Consider the following 25,853-nt stretch of genomic DNA (forward strand, 5'->3'; position numbering starts at 1 on the left):
GGCCTGAGTTTGGCCCGTTTGATACTGCGCTCGCGGAGCTTCAAAGACGGACTCCCTCCTCCAAACCTCCCACCAGGCTTGAACTGATTTTTTTCCAAAGCGGGACTACTCACCCCGCGAACCCCATAATCACAGGAAAAGGCAGCCAAGTTCATGTGGGACAGAGTGCTGACCAGCAAAGCCTTAAGGGAAATGTAGTTCAAGGCCGGAAAAGCGGCCTTGCTGTTAACAGAAGGTAATCAAATACCAGCCTGGGCCAGGCCGCGGTGACCGTGTGGGCCGCGTCGCGGAGACTTCTGGGAGCTCTTGCTCGCCATCGGAGTGCGCAGGCGCAGCGCGCCGAGTGGACATTTTGGTCTTTGTCCGCGGGTCAGTCCGGCCCCTGGGTCCACGTGGCGCGAAAGTAGGAGGTGGGATGTGGGCGTCTTGGGCCGGTCGGGTCGGGGAGGTTGAAGGGGAGGTTTCTGAATCTATTGGGGCGCGGCGCGGGGATGGGGAGTGGGTTTTAGAGCTTCTGGCCTACATGTGGGGTGGGGGTGGGGGTCTCTGAGGAGGGTTCGAGCGTGTGTGACCCTGAGTTTGTCCGCAAGTTTGACTGGATGTTGGGATTATTGAGAAACTGTGGGTGCAGGATTGTATATGGCTGCATCTGAGGGGGAGATATAGACCAACATTGAGGTAATACTGAGTCGCCCTTCCCTTGTCGAAAGTGCTGGTAAATACGGTGCCATCTTCGCGGAGTATGTTTATTTGAATGTTTAAAGGGGGAAAAAAACTAAGTGGTAAATTAAAAGTGAGTTTTTACATAAAAAGACATTTACTTTTAATTGGAGCAGAATGTAGATCACCGTGATTTCTTATTTTTTAAGCAAACAAGAATATTTCAAAGGCACTTTTTGTTGTGAGGGAAGCTGCAGGCGATCTCAAATCCTCTGATCTTCAGGTTATTTTAATAGGGCTACTATTAAGTACTGGACTAAATATCGACGTTACACTTTGAGCAGCAGTGTCATATGATACAGAAAGCCTAGGATTAGAGTCAAGGGTTTGGAGTTCTAGGCTAGGCACAGTTATCCTCATTCTTTGAGGAAAATTTAGTTGTTGCAATGTTTATCCGTTAGTCTGACCTAGATTCGAAGTGTCCTAACTCCTAAATGAATCGAGGTGTTCCCAGATTGAGTGGATTCTGTAAAGAAATAAAGACAATTCGATCTGCAAAGATGCTTTTTCTAAGGAATCCCCACGGTCCTCCTTAGCGTAATAATAAATGAGACTTAAAGTTATTGGGCGTCAATTTAATATCTACAAATCGATAGTGTTCAAATAGACAACAGCCAGTTAGAAGACCTAATAGAAGAAAACTATTTGCAACAGCAATAAAAAAATTGAGAAATAATGTGCAAAGCTATTAGAACTCTAAAAAGTGCTAAGAGGCATAACATGAGATGTTATTTAATAGATACATCGTGTGTTTCAACAGGAAGATGTCCTAAAGAAGCGTGTGTAGATTTAAGTGAATGTATTAATTCAGTGTGATCCTAATAATAGTATCTATGGCTTTTTGGGGGGTGGGGGAGAACTAGATAAGCTGATTCTGTACTACACATGGAAAAATAAAGTAGAATAGAGAGTACAACTCTGAAAAAGAAAAGCAGGGTGTGGGGAGGCAGGAGTCCAGTGCTAATGTATTTTTATTTTTTAATTCCAGTATAGTTAACGTACAGTGTTACATGTTTCAGGTGTACAATATAGTGATTCAGTAATTCTGTGTATTACTCAGTGCTCATCAAGATAAGTGTACTCTTAATCCCTTTCAGTTATTTCACCCATCCCCCACCCACCCACCTCCCCTCTGGTAACCATCTGTTTGTTCTCTATAGTTTAGAATCTGTTTTTTGGTTTGTCTCTTTTTTTCCCCTTTGTTCCTTTGTTTTGTTTCTTAAATTCCACAGATAAGTGAAATCATATGGTATTTGTCTTTCTCTGACTTACTTGGCTTAGCATTATACTCTCAAAATCCATCCATCTAATGGTAATGTATTTTAAGATCTAAATCCTCAGAAATTAAAATCGTGTTGGTGTTAGCACGAAGCAGGCCGATGAAGGGAAATTCGGCAACATCTATACTAACTACAAATGTATTTTCTTTTTGACGTGTGTATTTCACATCTGGAAATTAATCCTACAAGTATACATACCTGCATTTGCTTAAAATGATACGGGTACAATCTTGCTCATTGCTGCAGTGTTTGGTATAGGAAAAGATGAGCGAGCCATCACTAAGAGATTGGTTTGAAAAATTAGATCCACCTATACAATAGAATAACACACAGGTATATGAAAGAATAAGGAGGAAGCTTTCTGTATACTGACACTGAAGTAACTAAGATGCCTGATGTATGGTATGCTTCATTTGAAGTAAGAAGGGGCAGAAATAAGAATATATATTTGAATTTGTTTCCATTAGAAAACTCAAAAGATACACAAGAAACTAATAAATGGCTATCTCTGTTTGGGGTAGTAGTACTGGGATAGGTGGGGCAAGGGCAAATACCCTTTTATGTTTGTTTTCTAAGTATATGAATTTAGTATTTAAAAGTTAAAGTCTTTTTTTTCCTTTAAAGGAGGACATAGGCTGTAGAGCCAGACTGTTAGTTCTTTCCTGTGCCACTTTGCACCTCGGTTTACTTAAGCCTGTGCCTGTTTCTCATTTGATAATAGAGAAAAATAATAGTATCTGATTCACAGGGTGGTTGGTTGTGCAGATTGAGGAGTTCTGAGTGCCTGGTGTGTCGTAAGTAATGGCTAAGGGTTAAATAGCAGTATTATTACTATCTGCAATATAATAGTTCCTTAGAAATAGTACAGCCATTTGTACTATTTCTGGTAGGAATTTCTTAAAGATTCAGATATATAGATGTTCTTTTTTTATTTCCATGTTTATTTAATTTTATTAAAAAAAATTTTTTTAATGTTTATTCATTTTTGAGAGAGACACACCACTGCAAGTGGGGGAGGGGCAGAGGGAGAGGGAGACATAAAATCGAAGCAGGCTCCAGGCTCTGAGCTGTCAGCACAGAACCCAACATGGGGCCTGAGTCGAACCTGAACCCACGAGGCATGAGCGGAAGTCGGACGCTCAAACAGACTGAGGCACCCCAGGGGCCCTTTATTTTTTAAATGTTTATTTTTGAGAGTGAGAGCTCAAGCGAAAGAGTGTGGGGGAGGGGCACGGAGAGAGAGGGACAGAGGATCCCCCGTGATCTGTACTGACGGCAGACAGCTCTATAGGGGCTGGAACTCAAGAACTGAGATCATGACCGAAGTTGGATCCTTAACCTACTGAGCCACCCAGGTGCCCCTGTTTTATTTTTTTAATGTTTATTTTTGAGAGAGAGAGAGAGAGAGAGAGAGAGAGTTCCTGCACACAAATGGGGAAGGGGCAGAGAGAGAGGGAGACAGAATCTGATGCAGGCTCCAGGCTCCCTGTCACCTTGGCTGGAACTCACGAATCTTGAGATCATGACCTGAACCAAAGTCGACCGCTTAACTGACTGACCTACCCGGGAGCCCCTATTTCTGTGTTTAAACTTTTTTTTTTTTTAACATTTGAATTTATAACTGGAATGAAGAAGTTAGATTTCTGTGTTCAAGTTATATTCATTCAAGAAAACCATCATTATCTTTTTCATGAGAATGTTCTTTGATTTCTGTGATGGTTACTTTCTCATGGTTCTAATTCAGAACCTCTGATGATATTTATTAAAAATCGCAATTGTGACATTTTTGGCCAGAGTGTATCAGAGATGATCTTCAAATTGCATAACATCAGGAGAGACATAGGATATGACGACTGGTCCATCATTAGTGATTGCATTTTCCCCAAAATGTAATCTGTATGGATTTACTTTGGTACCATACTAATGTTCATTTCCCATCAATTTAGCAGATAGGTTTTACTCTGATAAATAATCCTTGGTTAAATCAGTTTCTTCAGGGGTTGAAAAGTGATGATAAAATTTCTTTTCCATTTATTTGCTGACCTCAAATTGTTTCAAATTTTTCTGACCTTTAAGCATCATTACAAAGTGTTCTAGTAACTGCAACGAATTTTCTTTCTGATACTCCTATTACCACAGTTTTAGCTGATGGGCGGTCCTCCAAGCTCCTGCTGGTTCATTTTGATTTGTTGCTGTTTAACTTTGAAACTTTTATGCACTCCAAGCCCACTTTGTACCTTCCCTGTTACATTTGGAATTGGCCATTTCTCACAAGGAGCTCTGGTTCCCTTTATTAGAGGATGGTATTAGAGATGTTCTCATTTCTGCAGGGGTAATGTTCCAAGGCATTTCAGTGATAGAGCTAGAAAATCCATTTTTAAAAATACAGGTTTGTATAAGTTTCTAGTTCAAGTTAAATTGTATGATATTTTTACCTAATAATTAGCTCCTAATTGTATTGTATAATAAAAATTTTGAAACATGTTAACATAATTTCTTATTTTCTTTGTTTTATCTTGCAGTATAAGAAACATGGTTTCAAAATAACGTTTCTGGTAGTAGTAGTAACCATGACCAACATACTTCATCACATGAAAAATTTCTTTGTAGCTATTTTTGTCCCTAGACTGTATTCCACTAAAGATGTATAGTTACTTTTTTGTTCTAAAGCCTTTTGAAATAAATTCTTTCTTTGAGGAACTATTTAACCAAGTTAATGTATAGTTGGGTTCATTTGTTTCAATTTGCCTTCCTGTTCAGGGACTGCTTTTTATTTATTTTTTTAAGTTTAATTTTTTTTAATGTTTATTCATTTTTGAGAGAGAGAGACAGTGCGAGCAGGGGAGGGGCAGAGAGAGGGAGACACAGAACTTGAAGCAGTGTCTGATGCAGACACTGTCAGCACAGAGCCCAACATGGGGCTCGAACTCAGGAACTGTGAGATTATGACCCGAGCTAAATAAAGTCAGATGTTTAACCCACTGAGCCACCCAGGCACCCCCAGGGACTGCCTTTTAAAAAATGGATTTATTTTAAAAAGTAACTAATGGCTAAAGCCAGTAACTACCTGGCTGGCTCAGTAGAGCATGTGACCCTTGATCTTGGAATTGTGAGTATGAACCCTACTCTGGGTGTAGAGATTACATTTTTTAAAATCTTAAATAAATAAAAACTAAAAATAAAAAGAAACTAATGTATTTCTGTGATTCAACAAAAAAATAAATCTCACAGAGATACCTCATCTATTCTGCTCTCCCCCATCACGTTCTTCTTTGTCTCATTCAAGTATAGTTTCTTGTTTATACTTTAAGTGGATTTTTTGTTTGTTGAGCCACTAGTTCCCTCCTACCCGCACCCTCCTTTCATAAAAGATAGCATACTATACGCATCTTACTCCTCACTTAACCACATGTCTTGGAGATCTTTCTTAATCATGTGGTTTCTTTGTGGTTTTGTTTGTTTTTTCATTTTAACTGCTATATAAATGAGATACCATTTGTGCATTTACCATGGTTAATTCAGTTGTTGGACATCTGTTCAACATTTGGGTTGTTTTCAATCTTTTGCTGTTACTAACTGCAATAATGAATAATTTTGCTGTGTCATTTTGTACTTAATGCAGGAGTATCTCTAAACTAGATTGCTGTAAGTGGAATACCATATAGCTAGGTATTTACACTGCCACTAGCAATGTACAAGAGCACCTTCTCTGCTAGAACCTTACTATTGGAGTGTAGTGTTGAATACTTTTTGCCAAAGGCATAACTGAAAATTGGTATCTCAGTATAGGTCTTATTAAATCCTTTATGAGGGAGGCTGAATATCTTCCATATGCTTAAGGGTTTCATGTATTTTTCTGGGAAGTGTCTGTTCATATCCTTTTCCTCATTTTTCTGTGGGGGTCCCATTTTCTTCTAGTAGCTGTACATTAGATAGGTTAGCCCTATGTTGAATGAGTTGTAATTTTCAAGTTAAAAAATTTATTTTGACATTGTTCATTTATTTTTTTAAAGATTTTATTTTTTTAATGTTTATTCATTTATTTTTGAGAGAGAGAGCACAAGCAGGGGAGGGACAGAGAGAGACACAGAATGTGAAGTAGGCTCCAGGCTCTGAGCTGAGCCAGGAACCGTGAGATCATGACCTGAGTGGAAGTCAGACACTGAGCCACCCAGGTGCACTTTAAAGATTTTATTTTTAAGTAATCTCTACACCCAATGTGGGGCTCAAACTCACAACTCGTTACAACTCTGAAATCAAGAGTTGTATACTCTACTGACTGATCCCGCCAGGTGCCCCAAGATGTCCATTCTTAATTCTGCTTTCTTTTCATTCCCTCCTTTTGAGTGACCTTTTCATTACTCAGTGTCTCTTTTAATTGTTATTTTCTTTTTTTTAAATTTTTTGTAATTTCAAGATATTATTTAAATTCCAGACTTCACCACTTTAATATATAACATCCAGTGCTCATCACAATAAGTGCCCACCTTAATAGCCATCACCCATTTAACCCATTCTCCCCCCTCCTCTCCAGCAACCTTCACTTTGTTCTCTATAGTTAAGAGTTTTTTTGTGTTTTTTTTTTTTAATGTTTATTTTTGAGAGAGAGAGAGTGCACACGGGAGGGGCCTGGGAGCGGGGTGGGGGGGGGGACAGAATCCAAAGTGGGCTCTGCGCTGACAGCAGTGAGCCCGATGTGGGATTTGAACTCAAAAACCATGAGATCATGACCTGAGCCGAAGTCGAATGCTTAACCGACCAAACCGCCCAGGCACCCCAAGAGTCTATTTTTGTTGTTGTGTATGGGGCTCAATCCCATGACCCTGGATCATGACCCGAGCCAAAATCAAGAGTCAGATGCCCAACTGACTGAGCCACCCAGGTGGCCCAGCTTTGCTTCCTTTTTAAAGTTTTTGTCTTTTGGAAAAATCCATTTTGTTTTCATTTCTTAATTGCTTTGTGGCAGTTATTTTTCAGGTGAGTTTGCTCAACTGTTGGAAATTGTGCTGTTTGTTTTCCCTCTTTTTGTTATAGTATCCTTATATGGATACAAACAATTATTTTGTTTACTTATGTTTGTGAGAAATTTTCTGAGACCAGTACCAGGAAAAAGGAAGCATAGGAGCATTTTATGCTTCAGAGCTCACCTGCCTCTTTCAGTGTTAAAAACAAAGGAGTTCCTTACCTCCTCTGGCTCAATGACCCTAACCTGGTTGAAGCCAACTTCTATCTCTATCTGCCTCTTTCCCATAATTCTTCACAGTACTTGCCTTCTAGGATGATATATTCACCTTTAGAAGTTGCTAAATCTGGGGATGCCCTACTCCCAAGTATTTTTTAAGCCTACTCCTTTGCCCACAGTCCTTTTCTGTTTAATCTAGGTCTTTCATCAGTTTCCTTTAGGGTGAGGCCTTACTCATTCAGTAAAGAATTACTAGCTGAAGATTTCTGAGCTTTTTAAGTTCTTGGAATCCCCTGAAGAATTCCCAGTTTTTCCTAGGCTTCTTTGCAACTTCCTATGTAAGCTTCTTTTTTGGTTCTACATGGAATTGGGAGGGGTTTTTTGGTCCCTGGTTTTGTTGTTCATTATTAGACTGAGTTGTAACAGTTCTCACGGCCATTCTGAGAATGAGTATTTGCTAATTATTTCTGAGATGTGTTCTCTCAAAGATTTCTTACCATTGTGTAGTCTTTTTTGCTGTACCTACCATAGTGTTGTAGTTCCTGTACCATATTTGTTATTTTGGGTGTTTGGGGCTACACGTATATAATTTGGAGTGAAGAGATTCTACTAGTTTTACAGCCCCATTATTCTTGATATATTGTATGGTTTTCAGGAGAAGTACTTGAAAGACTCAAAACTAATCAGCTACCATGTTCTTTGAAAACCTTTCCCTGCCTCCTCCATTGTTGGTGTTCATAGGATTCTGTCCTTGACTATCTTTTTCATATACTGTGTGTATTCTCTAAGCAGTCACAGTCACATTCTACCTCTGTCTTCAGCAGCACTGGTATTCTGACAGCTGATAAATTGCCATTTCCTTCCTCAGTCTATCTGAGCTCCTTATGTATGTGTGCAGTTGCCTAATGGATATACCTGTCTGCATGTTGCTCAGAAACCTGACACTCTGGATGTCCAGAATATCAAACTTGATCTCCTTTCTCCTGCAAGGTTGTCTTCAGCCAACTCACCTTCTCCTGTTTCTCTCTGTGTACATTAATGTTTAAATCACTTTCTTAGTCTTCCATCTCTGCCACAACCCAGCACAAATTGGTGACCAAGCCTTTTCAACATACATAGTAATAGTGTGTATGTAAGTAGTAACTTACGTTTTTTAGGATTTTGTCTTTTTTTAAAAATGTTTATTTATTTTGAGAGAGAGAGCAGGGGAGGGGCAGAGAGAGAGGGGGAGAGAGAATCCTAAGCAAGCTCTGCACTGTCCTCGCAGAGCCTGACTCGGGGCTTGAATCCATGAACCGTGAGATCATGACCTGAGCTGAAAGCGAGAGTCTGATGCTTAACTAAGTCACCCAGGTGCCCCTGCCTTTTTTTTTTTTTTTTTAACTTATTTTGAGAGTGCATGAGTGGGGGGAGAAGAGTAGAGAGAGAGAATCCCAAGCAGGCCCCAGGCTCTGTGTGAAGCTTGATGTGGGGCTAGATTCCGTAACTGTGAGATCACGACCTGAGCCAACATCAAGAGTTGGCTCCTTATCCAACTGAGCCACCCAGGTGCTTCAGGATTTTGCTTTTTTTTAATATGATTTCAACTCTATAGAAAAGTTGGATTAGTTCAGAAAGTCCCATATACTCTCCCCAGATTTACCATTCACTTTTCAGTTTTTTGCTTTATTTGTCCTTCTCTCTCAAAATATGTGTGTATAATTTTTTTAACCATTTGAGACTAAATTGCACACGTGCTTCCTTTGTAAGTACTTCAGCAAGAATTTGCTAAGACCAAGGACATTGTTTTTCGTAACCACGGTGTAGTAACCAAAATTAGAAAATTTTAACATAGACACATTGCTATTACTTAATCCAAAGTCCATATTCAAATTTTGTCAGTTGTCTTAATGTTCTTAAAAATGTTTTTTTGAATGAATGGATGAACATCTATAGGACATTTCTAATATATGGTTTTACTCAGATTATAACACAAAGTAAATATTAGGACTCTAGGAAAACTTTCTGCAACTTTATTCTTGAATAGTGTAAGAACAATTTCCTACATATTGTATCCTGATGATTTAGTTCTAATAGGCATTCGCTGCTGTTGTCATAGAGATGAGTATTAAATTCATGCAGGAATAAGGGCCGTGGTTAAAATTCACTCAGGAGCCCATGTGGGAATGTGGTGCAACAGAACAATAGCAACCAGTCATATAAAGTGTGAACAGCTTTTCTTTGTAAGTAAAATTCTGAGAAATAATTCTGTCTTTTGTGTCCCATTTCTGGATGTGTGGAAACTGAAATGGTTTAATGAGTATCGCTTTGAAATTCAGGATTCAAATAGTCTTAGTCCCTTTGCTTATATAATCGTGTGCGCTTTAATCTCTAAGGCAAAAGGTCATTACTTCGTTCTTTTTCACAGGGCCGCTTCCTTGTGCATCCCTGGAGACTGCACCTTTTTCATCATTCAGAAGGCCTGGAGGCCCCAGGGCTCAGCCTGAGTTCTAGGATGGTACTTTGGCCCCCAGCATTAATATTCTAGTGCTGTGTCATTTCCCCAATAGCAGGTTATAAACCAACTACACCGTATGTGATCCTCTGTTGGAACAAGAAGACAAACTCTGGACGGTGGAGAACAAAGTGGAAAGGAAATTTGTTCAGGTGAGTGAATGACAAGGCAGGTCACAGTTGTTCAGGCAGCACTGACACCTCTGAAATACTCTTAAGATGTTTTCTTACAGGCTCTAGACTTTAAGTATTTACTTGGTATGAATTCTTTAGAGACCTGAGTTACATTTACAGTCATCATTTTGTTTTTGCTTCAGTACTCTATTTAATTAGATTCTTAAGGGCCAGATGCCCCACTTATCTCTATTCTGGATGTCAGCACTTCGTACTTTATTTGTACTGCGTCTGTGATTGTTCTCTCTTTCATTGATACCCTCAGTTTCATACCTCCTAATGTGTATAGACTCCTTTCCTCATGCAGTGTCTTTTATAGGTCTTAAGTCTTTATGTATTGTCTGACATTTAGGTTCCTTTTTATTATTTCCCATCTTCTTTCATTCTTTCAGTGGTTAAGTGCCTCCAAATTATATTTTACATCTGTAGTCATGCTTCCTATTGTCTTCTTTTCCACCTCCCCCATTATGTATCAACAAACTCCCGCCTCCCTTTCTTCTGCCCCCATATACCTCTTTCGGAAGTTGTTGCCTTAGAAATCACTTCTTTTCGGCTGTGTGTGTGTATGTGTGCATATGAATGTGATGAGTCTTTTTAATGTAATACATGAGCTTTCAAAATTTTTGAACATCCGGGTATACAATGGAAAGGTCATCTCTTACCTTTGACCTTCAGTCTTACAGTTTTTTTTCAAAGATGCAGTTACTTTTAAGAGTTTCACATGTATCCTTCTTGAGGTAATCTATGAATAAACTAGCATGTATTATATATCTGCTGTAAATATGAATATATATGTATATAAGCCCTTAGTTTTCCTTTTCATACAAATGGTGGTATGTATTCTATTGTGTCCATAGTTTTGTTTTGTTTTGTTTTTTCTGGGAGAGATTCTCTATCAACACATTTATTTAACCTGTCTCCTATTTATGGACATTTAGGTCGTTTCCAGGCTTTTGAACACACAGGTGTTCCTGAGGAAGGAAGAGGAAGACAGTCTTGTGAGTAAATAAGTAAAAATATATATTCTATTAGATGGTGGTGAGTGCTTGGAGAAAATTAAAGTAAGGAAAACCAGCATAGACCAGGCTAGTTGGCCATTATAATTTTAAATCTGTTGGTCAGGGAAAGGTCTCTAAGAGGGTGACATTTGAAAAAAAGATCTGGAGAATGTGCAAAGGGGGCATGCAGTATTTGATGGGAGAGCATTCATCCAGAAAGAATCAAAAGTGTTAAAAGCACTGAGGCTGGAGCTTGCTATTCAAGAAATTGACCAGGGCAGAGTACCTGGCACAGAGTGAGCAAAAGGGAAAAGGAATATGTTTGGTTAAGTAACAGGCTAAGTCTTAGACTTTGGCTTTTATTTTGAGTGATTTGGGAGACCATCAAGGGGTCTTGAGCAGAGGAGTAATAAGATCAGAATTCTATTTTGGCTGCCGTATAGAGAAAATAAGGTATAGGGGGGCCAAGGCTAGGAGATAAATCAGAGGCTATTGCAGAAATCTAGCTAGGAAAATACTAGTAGTTGAGCTAGTGACAAGTCAGATTCTTGAGATACTTTAAAGAAAGAGCTGACAGGATTGGCTGATAAAGTGTGTTGGTTATAAGAGGAAGAGGAATCACTGATAACTCCCAAGGTTTTATCTAGAAGAGAATGAGTTAACATTTACTGAGATAGGAAGACTTCAGGAATTTTGGCAGATCAAGAGGTTTCTTGTTGATTTTGACGTGTCTTCTGATCATCTAAGTCCATATTCATATAGGCAGTTAGATACACAAGTCAGGAATTTAGGGACATAGAAAGTTGTGACCTTCTGTTTTGCTGTACTAATAAGCTGCTTTATTCACTGATGGTATCTCTGTATTGTCCTGCTGAGTCCTACTTTTCCTACCATTTTTTGATGCTGGTGGGTCCACCAAATCTTTTTTTTGATGCTGGTGGGTCCACCAAATCTTCTGCATTCAGCCTATGTTCCTGGATTCTGTTAAAAACAAGGTGATGATTTGGCCTTGAGGCTGTTCTTTATGTTTTCAGAGAGCATTGTACAAGAGAGCTCTTCCTAAAAACAGCAATGGCAGCTGCCTGCTAACATCCTTTCTCATAAGACATTAGAATTATACCTGTTTCCTACTCTTATCAACAATGCAGTTTCCCCCTTTTTTCCTGTTTTTCTTTATCCTTCACAGATGTCAAAAGTGGGCAGAAATGTTCTTATTTTACCATTTAGAAGAAAGGATCTATTTATGCCATGTTTGAGTCACCCTTGTAGGAATTCTCTCCTACTTGATTGGTACTTTGATGACCTGAGATACTTAAGTGTTTTTCTTGTCTTTGCTTTTTTTTTTTTTTTTCCCCTCTTACTGGAGGTGGCTCCTAGAACACAGCATTCTGCTTTTCCTCCTCCTCTTTTCTTTTTTTTTTTCTTTTTTTTATTTAAAAAAAAATTTTTTTTTTTCAACGTTTATTTATTTTTGGGACAGAGAGAGACAGAGCATGAAGGGGGGAGGGGCAGAGAGAGAGGGAGACACAGAATCGGAAACAGGCTCCAGGCTCTGAGCCATCAGCCCAGAGCCCGACATGGGGCTCGAACTCACAGACCGTGAGATCGTGACCTGAGCTGAAGTCGGACGCTTAACCGACTGTGCCACCCAGGCGCCCCTCTTTTTTTGTTTTTTAAAGTTTATTTTATTTTTGAGAGAGAGCGTGCACCCACGTGCGGGCAGAGAGAGGAAGACAGAGGATCCAAAGTGGGCTCTGCACTGGCAGCAGAGAGCCAATTGTGGGGCTTGAACTCACAAACCATGAGATCATGACCTGAGCCAGAGTCCAAAGCTTAACCAACTGAGCCATCAGGTGCCCCTAAAGTTTATTTTGAGACAGAGATAGAGCCGGGAAGGGGCAGAGAGAGGGTAAGAGAGAGACACTCAAACAGGCTTCCCACTGTCAGTGCAGAGCCCCATGTGGGGCTCAACCCCATGAACTGTGAGATCACATGACCTGAGCTGGAATCAAGAATTGGACACTTAACCTACTGAGCCACCCAGGCGCCCCTCAGGGCTCCTCCTTTTTATAAATTAAATCCCAGTGAAGACTCATTTATTCTGAAGTTAGAAGTAGCTCTATAGTATCAGTTTTTATTTTGGCACCTCCAGCCTTTTTGTCTTTCCCACCGTAATTTTACCTATTTATAGGATAAACAACTGTCTAACTTGCTTCATTCTTTTTGTGTCAGACAGTGAATTCATTAATATAATACCCAAATTGGAGATTTCAGTTCATTATTTTCAGGTCCAAATATTACCTAAAACCAATTTCATAAAATGTCTTGATTGTTTCTTTGCTCAGGGTCCTTGAGATAGGGTCAGCCAAGACTTTAAAAAGATACACTTCAATATAATCAAGAGAGGACATATTAACTAACCATAAATGTAAATGTGAACACATTTTCTCCTCTTTATAAAATGCTTTGAATCTTGGCTTTTGATTATGAAATGTTTTACCTCTTCAGGTCTTACTTATCGTTTAAACATGTTCCCCTTTTATTGATCTTCCCTTTGTCCATCCTATCTCACATTTTCATGGAAATTCAAAAGTCCTGAGTAAATTCTTAGATATTTTTATATTTTGATGTCTGGAGTCTGTATTATAAACGTGTCGAGGGGTGCCTGGGTGGCTCAGTCAGTTAAGTGTCCACCTTCGGCTCAGGTCATGATCTCGCGGTTCATGAGTTTGAGCCCCACGTCAGGATCTGTGCTGACAGCTTGGTGTCTGGAGCCTGCTTCAGATTCTGTGACTTCTCTCTCTCTGTGCCTCCCTTGCTCACATTCTGTCTCTGTCTCTCAAAAAATAAATAAACGTTAAAAAAAATGTTTTTAAATGTGTTGAAAGGAAGGCCCATGTTCTTTCTGTTTCCAGTTTTGATTAAATATGAGATACTTGTTAAATCTGTGAATTGTGGGAGGGTTGTTACTATTTATCAATTCTTTATCAGTTTTTTGTCTTAATAAATATTTTCAAATATTAAAAACTTTTAAAGAGGAGTTCATCATTCTCCTATATACCCACTATGTAGATTCAGTAATTATTTTGCCATGTCTGTTGTATATGTGTGTCTATATTCCTGTGTATGCATATTTACATATGCTGAAACATATGACACTTCACCTCTAAAAAATTACGTATTTTCTAAAAAGAATGTTATCTGTCTACATAACCAAAATATCATTACTCCTTAGATGGATTAACCATAATGCCCTAATATTATGTAATAATCAGTCCATATTTAGATTTCCCCAGGATCTCTAAAATACTTTTTGTTTGTTTATTTTTTGAGAGGGAGAGGGAGAAAGAGACAGACAGAATGTGAGCAGGGGAGGGGCAGAAAAAGGAGGCACAGAATCTGAAGCAGGTTCCAGGCTCTGAGCTGTCAGCACAGAGCCCCTTCCACTCTGTGAGATCGTGACCTGAGCTAAAAGTTGGCTGCCAGTTGAACCACCCAGGAGCTCCTGAGGCCATTCTATTTAAAATTGAAACTCGGGGCGCCTGGGTGGCTCAGTCAGTTGAGCGTCCGACTTCAGCTCAGGTCATGATCTCATGGTCCGTGTGTTCGAGTCTCGTATTGGGCTCTGTGCTGACAGCTCAGAGCCCGAAGCCTGCTTCGGATTCTGTGTCTCCCTCTCTCTCTGACCCTCCCCCGTTCATGCTCTGTCTCTCTGTGTCTCAAAAATAAATAAAACATTAAAAAAAATTTTTTTTTTGTAAATTGAAACTCTACCCTGTTCCCTGATTTTTTTTTTTCTCTCTAGCACTTAAAGCTTTTTAACAAACCAACTCCTTTATCTGTCCACTAGAATGTAATCTTGATGAGGATAGCAAATTTTTTCAGTTTTGGTCAGTACTGTTTATCCCTAGAGCTTAGTAATGGGCCAGAAAGAAAAAGGTATTTGTCGAATGAGTAACGAGAAATGTTTGGAGTAGCAGTTCTCAAAATTTCACTTTTTTTCAAATAACAGCTTATTTACATAAAATTCACATAATACAAAATCCATCATTTTTCAGAGTGTACAATTCAGTGGTTTTAAGTAATATTTGTAAGTTGTACAGTCATCACTACTAATTCCAGAACATTTTCATCCCTACAGAAGGAATCCTGCTACCCATTAGTAGTCACCTTTACACTCTTACAACTTGAGGACCACCTGAATCTTAAAAGTTCTCATAGCAAGAAAAAGATCTATGTATGTGTATGGTGACAGAGGTTAACTAGACTTATTGTGATCATTTTGCAATATATACAAATATCTAATCATGTTGTACATCTGAACCTAATGTTATGTCAATTATACCTCAGTTTTAAAAATTAAAAAAAAGGTTAGTGGTAAATTTTATGTCATGTGAGTTTTGCCCCAATTGGAATAATAAATAGACTTGAGGACCTTATGGTTTATGAGGATTTTAGTGATATTTACCTTATTTAAAAGTAAAATTGGGGGGCAAAGCTGGTTAAGTGCCCAACTTTGGCTCAGGTCATGTCTCTGGGCTCATGAGTTTGAGCCCCGTGTTGGGCTCTGTGCTCACGGCTCAGAGCCTGAAGCCTGCTTCAGATTCTATGTCTCTCTCTCTCTTTCTGCCCCTCCCTCATTCATGCGCGCGCGCTCTCTCTCTCTCTCTCTCTCTCTCTCAAAAATAAACATTTAAAAAAACAGTAAAATTGAGAAGCTTTAAAAAATGTATTTATTTAAAAATAATCTCATTACATATAAACCTAAATTATATTTCTTAATAAAAATAATTTTCCAAAGTGAAAAAAGTTGAGTGAGAAGAGTGACAGATGTTTTTCATATCTGTAAGTATCTTTAATGTCTGGTTTATAGAAGATAGCTAGATTCTCATTTCTGCTCTTATAACATGTTATTTTGGTTAAAGTGTACAACAGAATTGTGGCTTCACACAAATGAAGTTAGAAAGGAAGAAATACTTCAGTAGGCATCTTTTCAAATAATTGTGGATATTCTTTGGTACTATGCCAATATGTGACATAATTTTTCAAGATTAGCTACAATATGGAATTTGAAACTCTGTATTTTTTTGTTCTCTTAGATAGTCTTTTGGTCTGTGTTAAAATTTGAGTGGATCTCTTACCCATGCATGACTTCTGTAACATCATGCATTTGTCAATTGAGTTATACAGATCTTTGAAATATTTGATATTATCTTATCGAATATTTGATATATGGTGTCTCACCATATAATATCAAAACATATTTGTTAACATCACCACCAGTTTCATTAGAAAAGTCTTTTTTTTTTTTTTTTTTAATTTTTTTTTTTCAACGTTTATTTATTTTTGGGACAGAGAGAGACAGAGCACGAACGGGGGAGGGGCAGAGAGAGAGGGAGACACAGAATCGGAAACAGGCTCCAGGCTCTGAGCCCATCAGCCCAGAGCCTGACGCGGGGCTCGAACTCCCGGACCGCGAGATCGTGACCTGGCTGATGTCGGATGCTTAACCGACTGCGCCACCCAGGCGCCCCTAGAAAAGTCTTTTAATATTGGGAAGCTATCGATCTCATGGTGGAGAATACAGGTTTTCCAAAATTCTAATGAAAAAAATGTTTATTTTTGAGAGAGAGAGAGAGTAGGAACAGGGGAGACAGGCAGAGAGGGGAGGACAGAGGATCCAAAGCAGGCTCTGTGCTGACAGCAGAGAGCCCGATGCAGGGCTCGAATTCACAAACAGTAAGATCATGACCCAAGCTGAAATCAGACGCTTAACTGACTGAGCCACCCAGGCGTTACAAATTTCTCATTTTGATTGAAAATTCAAATTTTGTTGTGCTGTCAGTTGTTTTCCTTGAAATGGTTGTCTCAATTGGTTCTGTCTCAAGAAAGTACCTGCTGAATAATACCCAAGTCTGAATAACCGTAATTTGTAAGACAGTCTTTAATTTATTAAAGTTAATTAATGGTGCTCTATGAAAAAAGTGCCCCGTGAAATAAAGTAAAAATGGTGCTCCATGAAACAGGTGCCTAGTTTACTCATAACTTAAATAACTTTAAGACATCACCTTCAGGGGCGCCTGGGTGGCTCAGTCAGTTAAGTGTCTGAGTCAGTTAAGTGTCTGACTTTGGCTCAGGTCAAGCCCCGTGCTGGGCTCTGTGCTGACAGCTTGGAGCCTGGAGCCTGCTTCATATTCTGTCTCCATCTCTCTTTCTGCCCCTCCCCTGCCTGTGCACTGTCTCACTCTGTCTCAAATACAAATAAACATTAACAAAATTTTTTTAAAGACATCATCCTGAGACCACTATCATCCTTTCATGTACAGCAGAAGTATATGTGCACATGTATAGAATGTTATTTATCATTATACTTTGTTTCTTTTCATGGAATTTATATTTGTCATACTTTTGTTTGCTTGGTTTTCTGTACTTAGCACAGACTCCTTTGGAGACCTTAGAATAGTTAAAAAGCCTTCTAAAACCTAGTTTCCACATGGCCAAATGCATGGAGAAATTTCTTTCCATTTTTTTCCCATGGAGATTTACTTGTAGAATTTTTGTCCTCCTTCTCGAGGCTGAACTGGCTGTACTTTGACCTGATAGCTCTTATCTTGTTTTTCGTCACCATTATCAAAGACCTTTTTTCATTGTTTTTCCCGTATTATAACCCCTCTTTTATGGATTCTGTATCTGTTGCCTTCTGTGTGTACTTTTAGTGGAGCACATCTAGTAAGATCCTCAGGAAAGGTGCATTGAGGTAAAATTTTTTAACATTTGCATATCTGAAAAATGCCTTTTCCCCTTTAGATTGGTAGACTAAGCTTAGAATTTTCCTTCAGAATTTTGTCTTGTAGCTTCTTGTGTTTCTGTTGAGATATTTGGTGCCGTTCTATTCGTGTTCCTTTGGGTGATAATATATGTGTGTGTGGTTGGGTGATATGTGTACCTATATATTGTAGTTTGGTTTCTTTTAATTTATGTTCCCTTTTTCTTTTGAAAAGTCTTGGTGCTATGTCTAGGTATATGCATCTTTTATTATTCATCATGCAAGGTACTAAGTGTGTTCTTTATTTTTTATTTACTTAAAACAATTTTTTTTAATGTTTGTTTATTTTCAAGAGAGAGAGAGCGAGAGCGCGCGTGAGTGGGGGAGGGGCAGAGAGAGGGAGATACAGAATCTGAAGCAGGCTCCAGGCTCTGAGCTGTATGCACAGAGCCCGACGCGGGGCTCGAACCCACAAACTGTGAGATCATGACCTGAGCCAAAGTTGGACGTTTAACCAACTGAGCCACCCAAGTGCCCATAAGTGTGCCCTTTAAGTCTAGAGATTCATGACAGAGAAGAGAGGAAGTTTTTTTTGTTGTTTTTTTTAATGTTTCCCTCTAATCAGTTTTCTCCTTTTTTTTTTTCTGGAACTTACTTCACTCAGCTAATATATTGCCTTGGTTTATGCTCTGAATTTGTCTTTTTAAAAAAAATTTCTTAAAGTGTAATTGGCATACATTATATTAGTTTTAGATAGATGTATAACAATAATTTGATATTCATATATACTATGAAATGACCATCAGAGTAAGTTTAAGCCATACAGTAGTTCCCATGCTGTACATTACATTCTCATGACTTATTTTATAACTGAAAATTGTACTTTTGACCTTTTTCACCTATTTTGCCCACCCCATCTCTGGCAACCATCAGTCTGTTCTCTATGAGCTTGTTTTGTTGTTTGTTGGTTTGTTTAAGAATCCACATATAAATGAGATCATACATTATTTGTCTTTCTCTGACTGACTTCTTTCACTTACCATAATGCCCTCAAGTTCATCCAGGCTGTTGCAAATGGCAAGACTTTATTCTTTTTTTTTTTTAATGGCTGAATAATACTCCATTGTATATAGGTACCATATTTGTCTATTTGTTCATCTATTGATGGACATTTAGATTGTTTCCATATCTTAGGTATTGTAAATAATGCTGCAGTGAACATGGGAGTGCATATTTTTGTCTTAGTGTTTTCATTTTTGGAGATATTCCCAGAAGTGAAATTGCTGGATCATACGGTTCTGTTTTTAATTTTTTGAGTAACTGGCATTGAGTTTGTCATTTTTTTTTTTTAAGACATTGAATTTGTCATCTTTTTTTTTTTTTTTTAAGATTATTTTTAAGTAATCTCTACACACAACGTGGGGCTTGAACTCACAACCCAGAGATCAGGAGTTGCATACCCACTGACTGAACCAGCCAGATGCCCCCAAATTTGTCTTCTTAAAGCTTCTACCAGGAAATACTTACCATTGTGCTTATATTTCATTGGCCAAACAAGGTAGGTGGCCATGCTTGAGTTTACTAGGGTGAAGCAATATAATCCTTCTGCATTAAGATGACCCTGTTATTAGTGAATAATACAATCTACCTTCCCACTCTCCATCTTAAGATAAACGGAACTTTTTGTTTCTTGCTTACAGAACCTTGTTATTGTTTCACTGATAAAATATCTTCTATCTGATTGGCTTTAGGTTTTGTTGCTGTGTGCTGTGCCTTACCTTTATTTCCTCAAACTTTCTTTATTTTTCTTCTTCTTTTTTTTTTTTAATGTTTTAATGTTTTAAGTTTACTTATATTTGAGAGAGAAAGAAAAAATGTGAGTGGGGAGAGGGAGAGAGAGAATCCCAAGTGGGGTCTGTAGTGTTAGCATAGAACCTGATGTGGGGCTTGATCCCACAAACCATGAGATCATGACTTGAGCCGAAACTAAGAGTCAGATGCTCAACCAACTGAGCCACCCAGGTGCCCTTCTTTTTTTTTGATGTTGATCTGTCTTATTAGTAGGGGTTCCTCAAATGTGTGGAATATTGGCTGTACAGTCATATTTAAGACTGATTCATTAAGATTATCATAAGCTCTTTAATGCCTGGGTGCTTTTAGTCATCTGGTAGGTTTCAGTGAATCAAAAGTAAAATGCAACTGTTCCTTAAGCAGCCTGAGGTGATCTCCAAAAATGGTTTGCTATTCACTTGACCCAGAAAACCCTACAAAATCATGCAAATCAAGAGGTTCAAACCTTTGTGTTCACTTTAAGAACACCTGTGAAACTGCTGAGGCCATCAAGGGTATGCATATCAGAAAAGCCACCAAGTGTCTGAAAGAGGTCGCTTTGCAGAAGCAATGTGTGTCATTCTATCACTACAATGGTAGAGTTGGTAGGTGTGCCCAGGCCAAGCAGTGGGGCTGACACAGGGTCAGTGGCCCAAAAAGAGTGCTGAATTTTTACTACATAAGCTCAAAAATGCAGAGAACAATATTGAACTTAAAGGTTTAGATGTAGATTCTCTGGTCATTTAGCACATCTAGGTGAACAAAGCCCCCAAGATGCAACATAGAACTTTTTAAAAAAAATTTTTTTTTTTTTAACGTTTATTTTTGAGACAGAGAGAGACAGAGCATGAACGGGGGAGGGGCAGAGAGAGAGGGAGACACAGAATCAGAAGCAGGCTCCAGGCTCTGAGCCATCAGCCCAGAGCCCGACGCGGGGCTCGAACCCACAGACCGTGAGATCGTGACCTGAGCTGAAGTCGGACGCTTAACCGACTGAGCCACCCAGGTGCCCCAATGCAACATAGAACTTAACAGGGCTCATGGTTGGATTAACCTGTGTATGAGCTCTCCCTGCCATATTGAGATGATCCCTACTGAAAAAGAGCAGATTGTTCCTAATCCAGAAGAGGAGGTTGCACAGAAGGAAAAGATATCCCAGGGGTGCCTAGGTGGCTCAGTCAGTTGAGCATCCAGCTCTTGATTTCTACTCAGATCGTGATCCCATGGTTCGTGAGATTGAGGCTCACATTGACATTGCTTGGGATTCTCTCTCTGCCCTTCACCTGCTCATTCTCTCTTTCTCAAAATAAATAAACTTAAAAAAAAAAAAAAGAAAGAAAGTAAGTAAAAGATACCCCAGAAGAAACTGAAGAAACAAAAACTTAATGGCTGGGGAGTAAATTCTGCATAAAATAATGCAAATAAAAGTTTAAAAAAAAATGTTGGGCTTCTGGATGGCTCAGTCGGTTAAGCATCTGACTTTGGCTCAGATCATGATCTCATGGCTTGTGAGTTTAAGCCCCATGTCGGGCTCTGTGCTGACAGCTCAGAGCCTGGAAGCCTGCTTTGGATTCTGTCTCCCTCTCTCCCTGCCCTCCCCTGCTCTCTGTCTCTCAAAATAAATGTTAAAAAAAAAAATTCAGAATTCACTACTCTATATAAAAGAAAAAAAATAAAATGCCACAAGGTGCCTGGCTGGCTTAGTTGATGGGCGTGCGACTCTTGATCTTAGGGTTGTGACTTTGAGCTTCACATTCGGTGTAGAGATTACTTAAAAATAAAATCTTAAAAAAAAAAAAAAAAAAAAAGGTAAAATGCCTTATGGACCCAGGATCTCTGAATGATTATACTGCTTTACACAAACCCTGCTGGCCAGGTCCTTTGTTTTAGCTTAAACAAACAAAAAAATGACTACGAATGACAACCATCTTGGAAGGGTATCCTGCTGAGGTTTTTCATGTGCCTTTCAGGTTCTCCTGGTATATTTACCTGGTTGACAGCATTTTTTGGCATTAGCTGCAGAATATCTTGGGACGTTCCACCATATTATGTGTAGATTTAATCCCATTGATTTCTGTGTAGCACCTTTCCCTTGTCCTGTCATTTGCTGGGTGTCCTGGATTCTGGAGCTTCTCTGAATAAATTTCTGCATCGAATAATTTCCATTCATACAAAGGAGTGGTCCTTTGTCTTCCTGACAGGGAAAGTAGTGCTCCAATGGCAACTTACATGATCTTTTTTCCAGCTACCATCCTTTATTCCTTCTTTTGAGGTACTTGATTCCCTCCATTTCCTGAGTCTTTCTGATATTTTGTGGCATAAATTGGCTTACTTGACATCGGCATCTTCTTCTGCAGCACCTTTATATACTTGAACTTCCTCAGCTCTGCTGCGTTGAAAATTTTCTGTGTGCTTTTGTTATTGGAAAATTTGTTGATGTCTGTGTATACTGATGTCTCTGATCATACCTTTTTTTCTTGTGAGCTTGTACCCTTGTCTGTTTAATGAGATTTTGGAAGGAAGCAGTTACTGGTTAATTCCTTCCCTTTTTTTTAGGTATCCTGGGAGACTTTCTCAATTTTATGTCATCTTTTTATCCTACTTGTTAATTCTTCATTGTTTGTGACATTCAATTTGCTGAGCTAATTAATGGGAAAGATTATTTTTCAAGAGTAATCCTTAAGCTTTGTGTGTTACTTTGAACGTTAATTTTCTGTGAAGATACCTCCACAAAGGTTTTCTTCTCAAAAGTTACTTGGTGACATTGGTCATGAGGCTTTTTTCTTACTGTGAGATGGGCTTCCAAAGTTCATCCCACAGCACAATCCATAATTTTATTACTAGTAATGGGAAAATTTATAAATAATGATAACGTAAAGCTAACATTATTGAGTGCTTATCATTTGCAGCCACAGTACTAAACATTTTATACATTAACTCCATTGAATGATGATTCTTTGTACTCCATTTTAGAAGAAGCCTGAGAAGATGATGAGCAGATAGAGAGGCAACAAGATTTGGGAGGCAAGTTGCATCCATCTCCAGTAAAGTACAGACTGAGGAAAAAAAGCAGTGAACTAAGAAAATTGGAAGGATACTTCTTCTGATCTCAGACCTTATATCTTTAAGGAAACACCTTTTTCAACTTACCTGGAAAGAGTGTGAAACAAAATTTAGACTTAATTGTGAGGGAAGTTGTGTAGGGGAGAATCATTAATTTAACTAGGAAATCCTGCCTATGCTTGCTCTTTATGCTAATAACCCCCTTTAAATGTAAATCAGTGTGGAAAAGTCTTCAGTTAAAACCATTTGAACTCCATAGAAAAACCCTATGAAATTACTGAATGTGGCAAAACTTTCACTCACATGTCACACCTCATTAAATGTAGAAGTCAGGCTTAAGAGAAACCCTGTTCTAAGGAATACTGAAGAGCCTTTAGCTAGATGACAGATCTCTGAGCAGAAGAAAATTTTTTACTGGAGAGAAACCAGTGAATATAACAAAACTTCGTTGATCATTAGAAAATTTGGACAGAAAGCTTTTAAATGTACTGAGTATGATATAGTCTTCTCTCGAACTTTATCCCTTCCTCTATATTTGAAAGGTCATACACAGAGAATCCTTACAAATGTAAGAAATATGGAAATTCCTTCAGCCAAAAGTAAATCCTAATTCATCAAAAAATTCATACTGGAGAGAAACCTTGTGAATGTGGGAAAGCTTCCATTCAGATGTCACACCTCAGTCAGCAGAAAATTTGTAGTGGGGAAAACCCCTTTGCCTGTAAGGTATGTGGGAAAGTCTTCAGCCACAAATCAAATCTTACTGAGCATGAACATTTTCATAATAGAGAGAAACCTTTTGAATGTAACGAATGTGGAAAAGCCTTTAGCCAGAAGCAATATGTTATTAAACATCAGAACACCCATACCGGAGAGAAGCTTTTTGAATGTAATGAGTGTGGAAAATCCTTCAGCCAGAAGGAAAACCTTCTCACCCATCAGAAAATTCACACTGGAGAGAAACCTTTTGAGTGTAAGGATTGTGGGAAAGCTTTCATTCAGAAGTCAAACCTCATCAGACACCAGAGAACTCACACAGGAGAGAAGCCTTTTGTATGTAAGGAATGTGGAAAAACCTTCAGTGGCAAATCTAACCTTACCGAGCATGAGAAGATTCATATTGGGGAGAAACCCTTTAAATGTAGTGAATGTGGAACAGCTTTTGGCCAGAAGAAGTACCTCATAAAACATCAAAACATTCACACTGGAGAGAAACCCTATGAATGTAATGAATGTGGAAAAGCCTTCTCTCAACGAACATCACTTATCGTACATGTGAGAATTCATTCAGGTGATAAACCTTACGAATGCAATGTATGTGGAAAAGCTTTCTCTCAAAGTTCATCTCTTACTGTGCATGTGAGAAGCCATACAGGTGAGAAACCCTATGGTTGTAATGAATGTGGGAAAGCTTTCTCTCAATTCTCAACCCTTGCTCTGCATTTGAGAATACACACAGGTAAGAAGCCTTATCAATGTAGTGAATGTGGGAAAGCTTTTAGCCAGAAGTCACACCATATTAGACACCAGAAAATTCATACTCATTAAAAAACCCTGTAAATATCTTAAAAATTGGAAAGTGTGCATCAGTTTAAACCTCATAGCACATCAGAAATGATCATACTGAAAGAAGATATCACAAATGAGGAAAACAAAAGCTAAAAAGTTACTGGACACCATGGAATTTATACTGAAGAGAAAGACATTTATATGATAAAAATCCTGGGCCCCCAGAAAAGCTGATGGCCTAGGTAATGCTGAAACTTTAGACGCATTTCCACCAAACATGCTTCTTATTGCTGTCTGCATTTATCTGGAGATCTTCACCAATGTAATCAAAATATAAGTTTTAAGTATTGGCAAGGAAGAGACTTTTATGGTATTGATTTAGTAGAACAGAAGAGATTCTGGAAACACCTATGCATCTATTAAAATTTAGAATATGATAGAAATGGCAATAGGAGGTGAGAAGATAATGGGACTATGTAAAAAGTGATTTGGAGGTAATTTGTTCTCCAAGGAAAAAACAGACCATGAACTATAAACAGAGGTAAGAACCAAGAGGATAAGAACAAGAATATAAGCTGTATACTGAAATGGTTATGACCTTGGGAGTAGGGAGACATTCCTTATAATCTCAAAAATTCTCTGAATTTCTATGCTTAGGAAATATGTACCAGTCTGCTTACTGTGGCATGATTTGTAGTTAGCCATAAGTTGGAAACACCTTAAATGCCCATTGGGAACAAAATGGAAAATACTTATGATGGAATACTGTATATCTGTAAAATTTAGCAAATGAGATCTATATTACAGAGAAAGATCTCAAAAATCATGTTGAAGGGGGAAAATGAAGTTGCAGAATAACATATATTACAATGCATTTTGTAAATTTTAACTAAAACTTTACTCACAAAATTCAGTACTATGTATTGGTAATGGATAAATATATGTATGTATGTTTTTAAAATGTTTTTGAAATGGATTGGAAGGATACAGACCAAACTCTTGATAGTGGTTGCTTGTGAAGAGTGGAGCAGGGAAGGGGATGAGTGTGGGAGGGAGGGATGGGATGGGGACTGTTTAAAGGGGGGGTTTCATTTTTATATATAAATATCCATTTCTCTTAAAAACTAAAGACTGCAAGTAAATATATCAAAATACTGGATAATTCTGATTGTGGTATATGGATATCTTGTCTTATTTTTTGTACTTTTCTGTATTTTTAAATTTTCTCAAAATTAATAAGAATGGGGGTGAGGATGGGAACACTGTACCTATAGAAATCATGTTCTAATGGATTCATTCCCAATCAAGTACTAAACTTTTTATAGAAAATATTTCTAAAATTTTATCAATGATGAGTGGATGGACTTGCTCTCTATGTAATATGAAATTATCTATTTTATTAAAATTAAAAATGATCACATAATCCAAATCTGCTTTGTTTTTACATGTTAATGGCGTACACTGTATGGTCTGTCTGTACATTTCTAACATTTTGCAACATCATGTGAGCTTAGAAATTTTTAAGAACTTTTAGTTAAGGGTACATGCACATACTTTTTATAACATGTCTTTTTCAGGTAAACTGATCTTGGAATATCAGTTTTCCTGTCCTGTACATTTCCAGAAGAACAGCATATGCATCAAAATTTAAGGTTTTTGGGATGCCTGAGTGGTTCAGTCGGTTAAGTGTCCGACTCTTGATTTCGACTCCAGTCATGATCTCACTGTTCCTGAGATCAAGGCCCAGATCAGGCTCTGCACTGACTGTGGAGCTTGCTTGGGATTCTTTCTCTCTCCCTCTCTCTTTGTTCCTCCCCCACTTGTGCTCTCTCTCTCTC

General features: G+C 38.4%; 1 protein-coding gene across 6 annotated transcripts; it reads left to right on the top strand.

Moving 5' to 3' along the window:
- Window positions 1-150: 150 nt before the first annotated feature.
- On the top strand, window positions 151-25,444 carry ZNF146 (zinc finger protein 146). 6 transcript variants are annotated; one of them, XM_030297731.1, is made up of 4 exons: window positions 151-235; window positions 9,590-9,828; window positions 10,788-10,847; window positions 22,417-25,444. In XM_030297731.1, exon 4 carries the CDS (start codon window positions 23,176-23,178, stop codon window positions 24,052-24,054), a length of 879 nt encoding a protein of 292 aa, XP_030153591.1. In that variant the 5' UTR covers window positions 151-235; window positions 9,590-9,828; window positions 10,788-10,847; window positions 22,417-23,175; the 3' UTR covers window positions 24,055-25,444. The 6 variants fall into 6 exon arrangements, with proteins under 6 accessions (XP_030153591.1, XP_030153590.1, XP_030153594.1 ...); XM_030297730.1 differs by lacking the exon at window positions 151-235 and adding an exon at window positions 313-410; XM_030297732.1 differs by lacking the exon at window positions 151-235 and adding an exon at window positions 345-403.
- Window positions 25,445-25,853: the final 409 nt, after the last annotated feature.

This window comes from Lynx canadensis, chromosome E2, assembly GCF_007474595.2.
Source record: "Lynx canadensis isolate LIC74 chromosome E2, mLynCan4.pri.v2, whole genome shotgun sequence".
Lineage (NCBI taxonomy): Eukaryota > Metazoa > Chordata > Mammalia > Carnivora > Felidae > Lynx > Lynx canadensis.